This window comes from Palaemon carinicauda, chromosome 17, assembly GCF_036898095.1.
Source record: "Palaemon carinicauda isolate YSFRI2023 chromosome 17, ASM3689809v2, whole genome shotgun sequence".
NCBI lineage: Eukaryota > Metazoa > Arthropoda > Malacostraca > Decapoda > Palaemonidae > Palaemon > Palaemon carinicauda.
Genome location: NC_090741.1, coordinates 48,830,186 through 48,836,641, shown reverse-complemented (window position 1 = coordinate 48,836,641; position 6,456 = coordinate 48,830,186). Strand labels below are relative to the sequence as shown.

At 37.7% G+C, this 6,456-nt stretch overlaps 1 protein-coding gene across 1 annotated transcript in view; it reads left to right on the top strand.

Annotated features, from left to right (window-relative positions):
* The window catches only part of LOC137656345 (uncharacterized), a 239,123-nt gene that overhangs the window by 16,340 nt on the left and 216,327 nt on the right, over nucleotides 1-6,456 (top strand). The window contains exons 2-5 of the mRNA XM_068390517.1: nucleotides 1,217-1,769; nucleotides 2,631-2,876; nucleotides 4,151-4,359; nucleotides 5,948-6,103. Coding sequence (XP_068246618.1) covers nucleotides 1,557-1,769; nucleotides 2,631-2,876; nucleotides 4,151-4,359; nucleotides 5,948-6,103 — 824 coding nt within the window. The 5' untranslated portion in view covers nucleotides 1,217-1,556. The remainder of the gene's footprint in view (nucleotides 1-1,216; nucleotides 1,770-2,630; nucleotides 2,877-4,150; nucleotides 4,360-5,947; nucleotides 6,104-6,456) is intronic.

Genomic DNA, 6,456 nt, shown 5'->3' with positions numbered 1-6,456 from the left:
AAGTTAGACACTTTAGTAAAGATGGGAATAATTTTTTTTGGGGGGGTGGGGGGGGGGAAGAGAGAGAGTGCTTTTTGCAATTGACTCATTTTAATCGTTAATGTATAATGTATGATGTATAACTGTAATCTATAATGAGAGAGAGAGAGAGAGAGAGAGAGAGAGAGAGAGAGAGAGAGAGAGAGAGGACTCACAATATCTAACATCCTACCGCTTTGCAGGATGTGGATTGAGACTAAATTAAGACGAGATAAGATCCTGGAGCGATGGTCCTTAATGTGGGATAAATTGCATTTGTTTCTGGTTCTGGCGAGATAAGAAACACCCTTTTTTTCGAGTCTGTGTTTAAAAGGTGTCCATTTCATATAAAAAACGTTCTGCCGTGAACTTGCAATTTATTTGAAGTGAAAATAGTAAGTAATAAAGAAGATATTAACAATAAACTACAAATAATTAAGTGTACGTAATCCGTACATATCAGCGTATCAATTTTAGCTACGTACGTACCAGGGTTAAAAGAATATGAAGTGATGTTCGAACGTGTGAACTGGGTATTCGGTTGTCGAACACATTCGTCGAACGGTTTGTAGAAAGTCTGTTCTCGCCTGACTATTGTGGGTGGAGCTTCATTGCTGTTTATTGTCTTCTCGGTTGCTCATTTGACCTCCGTCCCATCTTCGCTCATTTGACTTAAGATGAATTCTTAGTACTTTCGAATACTTGAGTCGAGTTCAGTTTAAAGGTTTTAAAGGTTGCCTCATGAATGACAGAGGCAAGGGACAGTGATATTGTCCTATCAAGCAGGACAATGCCTTAGACTGACCATATTATATATGATCAGCGCCCAAGCCCCTACTCCATCCAAGCTTGAACCAAGGAGGGCCAGGCAATGGCTGCTGATGACTTAGCAGATAGACCTGTAGGCTCCCCCAAACCCCCCACCCCCATCCTTAGCTCACAAGCATGGTGAGGTTGCAACGACCAAAGGAACTAACGAGTTTGAGCGGGACTCGAAGCTAAGCTTCATGATTCATTTCTGCCTTGATATTGAAGATAACAAAATTGATAGTTCTTTTTAATGTTTTGCCTTAATTTTGGGATTATTTTTTTTTATTATACCTGAGTTCTTTACACTTAAACTGTATGTTTGATTTATGTCTTGATATTAGAAATAACAATTGATATTTTCCTTCAATGTTTTGTCTTTTTATTTCAGGTGACATCACGTTTGGAAGACGAGGAATCTATAGAAGTACATGATCGAAAATAGTCTCCGGAGGATCTTTGGTGTCACAAAAGAAGTATCACGAAGATATCAAACCTCCTTGAAAAGATTAGGCCTCTAATGACGTATCATTTGATTTTATACTAAAACTACAATTGATTTCACCCTCCAGAGAAAATCACAGTTGACCATAGCTTCTGAAAAAAAGTAACTTGAAGTGTCATAATATTAGACTCCAAAGAAGGATCACAGTTTAATTTCAGCCTCAAATCAACTAACGAACATTAGCCTTAAAAGAGGTCACCCAATTGACTCTAAGCATCTCGATGCAATGACCGGGTCCAGCAGAGAAACATTGTCCCTGGAGACTTGCCAATCAGCTGCCTCGGTCTCCTTCGGCAAGAGGAATGGCTGGTACGTCAGCAGAAGCATGGCCATCTTCATAGGGCTGCTCTTCGTCAGTGCCACTATAGCCACGGCCCTACTGGTCTACTACTACGCACCCAATAGCCAGGCAGGAATCTCAAGCCATGAAAGCGTCTCGGTAAGTTTTCTTAAATGTTGTCCTTTGTTAGTATTTTCTCTCCAAGTCATTTGGGTTTATTTGCTGTTTTATAGTCAATGATGAATAGATTACTTACTTAACTTTAAGGGCTGCTTATCTTGTCTCGTACAGTAGGGGAACCCTACTCACTACAAGACCTCCACAGTCGTTTTATGATTTTCATTTGGGAGCATTTAAGATTTCACAATGCGTATTCTCCGCTTACTGTTTGATCATCACTGTCGAAACACTCGCGGAATAAGGTCTTGAGTCTCCTCTTGAAAGCCTTAATGTCTTCAATTATTCTAATGTCTCGTGAGAGCCTATTGTATAGTCTCGGGGCCGCATATTTAAAGGCTCTAGGAGTCTAGATCCTACAGTAGACATAGATCTGGGTTCTAATAGTTTGAAACCATCTGTATTCTCGTGTCGGGACGATTTGTTGTGAAACCATCTGTAACTATTCTCGTGTCGGGACGATTTGTTGTGAAACCATCTGTAACTATTCTCTTGTCGGGACGATTTGTTGTGAAACCATCTGTAACTATTCTCGTGTCGGGACGATTTGTTGTGAAACCATCTGTAACTATTCTCTTGTCGGGACGATTTGTTGTGAAACCATCTGTAACTATTCTCGTGTCGGGACGATTTGTTGTGAAACCATCTGCAACTATTCTCGTGTCGGGACGATTTGTTGTGAAACCATCTGCAACTATTCTCGTGTCGGGACGATTTGTTGGCTGCACACTATGAATTATCTTAATCTGTAAACTACACTTAACCCCCAAAAAATTGTATGGGTAACAGCCAAAAGAAAAAAGTGCATTCCAATGTCATATTTATCCAATATTCCTTCTTCAGGTGTCAACGTCGAAGCCTCCAGCAACGACCGCATCTGTAAGTGGCGAGGATAAGCCCGAAGCCAAGCCCTACGTCAGGCTTCCTCGTTCGATCAAGCCCCTCCACTATGTGGTCAAGTTGCAGCCCTTCATTAATGGTAACTTCAGCATCATGGGCTACGTCGAAATTGAGATGGAAGCTGTGATGTCCACCGATAATATAACTGTCCACATGACAGACATCAGTACCAGAAATGACACCATAAAGGTTAGGATTATTATTATTATTATTATTATTATTATTATTATTATTATTATTATTATTATTATTATTATTATTATTATCATGGGCTCCAACAGGGAAAATAGCCCAGTGAGGGAAGGAAACAAGGAAGAATTAAAATTTTTAGAAGAGTAACATTAAAAAAATGTTGGGTATTTATATAATTATATGTTGTAATTATTTAGTTATTCAATTCTGTGTTTCTGCGTTTGAATATTAGCTCATATATTTTGAAAATGTACAGATATACTTATAAACATATATCTACAACAAGCATTCTCTCTCTCTCTCTCTCTCTCTCTCTCTCTCTCTCTCTCGAGTTCAAGAATAAGTTGCACAAGATCATATGTATTCTAAATGCTTAAACTAAATCGCTCTACCAAAGAGCAACTGGAGTCTCCGCGGATGGACCGAAAAGTCTTTGAGACATCCAAAATCCTTGTAACTCTCTCTCTCTCTCTCTCTCTCTCTCTCTCTCTCTCTCTCTCAATTTCGTAACAAACCTTTTGTATTCTCTCTCTCTCTCTCTCTCTCTCTCTCTCTCTCTCTCTCTCTCTCAATTTCGTAACAAACCTTTTGTATTCTCTCTCTCTCTCTCTCTCTCTCTCTCTCTCTCTCTCTCTCAATTTCGTAACAAACCTTTTGTATTCTCTCTCTCTCTCTCTCTCTCTCTCTCTCTCTCTCAATTTCGTAACAAACCTTTTGTATTCTCTCTCTCTCTCTCTCTCTCTCTCTCTCTCTCTCTCAATTTCGTAACAAACCTTTTGTATACTCTCTCTCTCTCTCTCTCTCTCTCTCTCTCTCTCTATGTGCCACATTCAATTTCGTAACAAACCTTTTGTATACTCTCTCTCTCTCTCTCTCTCTCTCTCTCTGCCACAATCAAATTCGTAACAAACCTTTCTCTCTCTCTCTCTCTCTCTCTCTCTCTCTCTCTCTCTCTTTGCCACAATCAAATTCGTAACAAACCTTGCTTATACTCTCTCTCTCTCTCTCTCTCTCTCTCTCTCTGCCATAATCAAATTCGTAACAAACCTTGCTTATACTCTCTCTCTCTCTCTCTCTCTCTCTCTCTCTCTCTCTCTCTCATGAAAGTGTTTAAACACAAACTTCATTCTTTACACACAGCTGGTGGCAGAAGACAACCGCCAAGGTCCCAGCTTGGGCATCAATTCTCTCTCTCTCTCTCTCTCTCTCTCTCTCTCTCTCTCTCTCTCTCATGAAAGTGTTTAAACACAAACTTCTTTCTTTACACACAGCTGGTGGCCGCAGACAACCGCCAAGGCCCCAGCTTGGGCATCAAAGGTCACAGTTACGACAACCTCCGTCAATTTTACGTGGCCAACCTTTCTGAGCCGCTGCAGGCTGGCAAGAAATACGTCCTGTCAATGGAGTTTGAGGGCTACCTTAACGACAAACTTTACGGCTTGTACAGGTCGACGTATACCACCTCAGAAGGAAAGAAAGTGTAAGTCGAATCTGATGTGTTTATAGTGTAAACCTTTTCCCTTAGATGATTACCTAGCTGGTACAGTTGACCTCATTAATTCAGGTACACTGCTGTCTCCTTAGCTTCCTAGAAAGTGTGAAGGTTAATGAAGCTGACTGTATCTAATTAACTTTTACGCCTATAGAGACAATTAATTTTCTAGAAATGGGATAAGTTGTTTTCCTTTCTATAATAATACTAACTTGAACACCTCAGTCTCAGGGGACAATAAAGGTTCATTCTTTTAATTTCCCTATATAATGAAGAGCAAGTGTCAGGACGTATATATACATATATATATATATATATATATATATATATATATTCTTTTCGGTTACTTCAGCACTCCCCATCCCTCGGGTAAGTGCAGAGGGAGTAGTCATACCCTTGGGGTGCGTATGTGGACATACTTATCTAAACATTTAGCCGTCCTTTTTGACGGATCGCTTACAATATTAATAATAATAAACACCACAGTGGTCCAAACTACGCAGCAAAGGAAATGAAATAAACACCATTTCCGTATGAAGTGATATCATTGTTGGTTATGTGATTATTTAGAATTGATAAGAAATTATATGTATAAGACTTCAATGGAGAGAGAAATATTTTCCTAGACAGCTCCATTGTCATTTTAGTTTAATAATATCCCTTGAGTTAGGTTCTAGTGCATTTGTATTATGAGGTTCTAATATGCCACATTTTTTTTTTAATAAATTATCCATTATTCTACCTGGCAGCAAGATGGTAGACTTTTCAACATGATGTGTTTTCTGTTTTTTTCTTTTTTTCAGCAATTGACACTAACCAGAGATATAGAATATTCATAAAACAAATAAAATTTCATTAGAAATGTGTTACTTTCACGTATATCCAGGTATTTTATTTTCATACTCTTATCTATCATCCTAAAATGCATTATTGTTAGTGATTGCTTATCTCAAATATCATAGTGAAAACAGGGGGAGGTTATGTAAAATATTTTAATCTATTATAAAAAATACGATTTTAAAATTTTTTAATTGGTTGTGAAAGAAATTTTTTTTTTTTTCAATATAATACACGAATAATTCTTAGTATCAAGTAATACCATATTCACTCTAACTTTGAAATAATTTATCTAAAGGGGAATTATATATATGGTAAGTGCATCTACCCAGGCAAGACTCTACCCAGGCAAGACTCAATTTTAACTTAGGGCCTGACAATATAATGAATAAGTGGACTGTCTTGTGATTCTAATCTCATTATACTTATAAAATCAATTACACAAATATGAAGTTTTCATAAAATTACATTTCCGTTTTGTTACAAATGATACCTTTTTGCGGATCTTATAGAAGCAAGCCACATTAGAATTTAGGTTCTTCAGAAACCAGCTTTTACAGAAATATTCTTTTCTTAGAAACTTCTTGTTTATTGTTTTCCTTAACTGTTTTATTGTACTTATTTCTTCCAACGCCTAACTTATTTACAGCTCCAGGTGATTTTATATTGTAATTTTATGTGAGAATATATCCATCCTCTTGCTGTAATTAATTCCTCTTGTCCAATTTTTATCCCCTAGTCTTTTAGCTTCAACGCAGTTCCAGCCAACAGATGCCCGAAGGGCGTTCCCTTGCTTGGATGAGCCGGGTCTCAAGGCCACTTTTGACGTCTATCTTGGAAGGGAGACCAACATGTCGTCTCTGTCTAACATGCCCAAATATGAAACTATGCCTATGTAAGCCCCTTTTAAGTTTCCTTGAGATCTTGCATATAATATTTCTATACATAAGAAAATATAGTTAGTTGTAGAGACACACCTTTCTCCTAGCTTCAAAGCTAGTAAGTGATAAGCATTTTTGTTATATACAGTAGATGAAACCCACTGCAATATATTATACTAAAATGGTTCTCATGTTCAATGTTGTGTACAGAGTTATTTTAAAGCAGGCACTATGATTTAAAAAGTTATTCAATTAAATGAGTCTACATAATGCAATTTAAAATTTCCCATTCAACAAGGGAAACATATTGTAAAGGGGAACACGTCTTGTATGACTGGTATCGAACAAAGAAACGCCAATGAAGTTG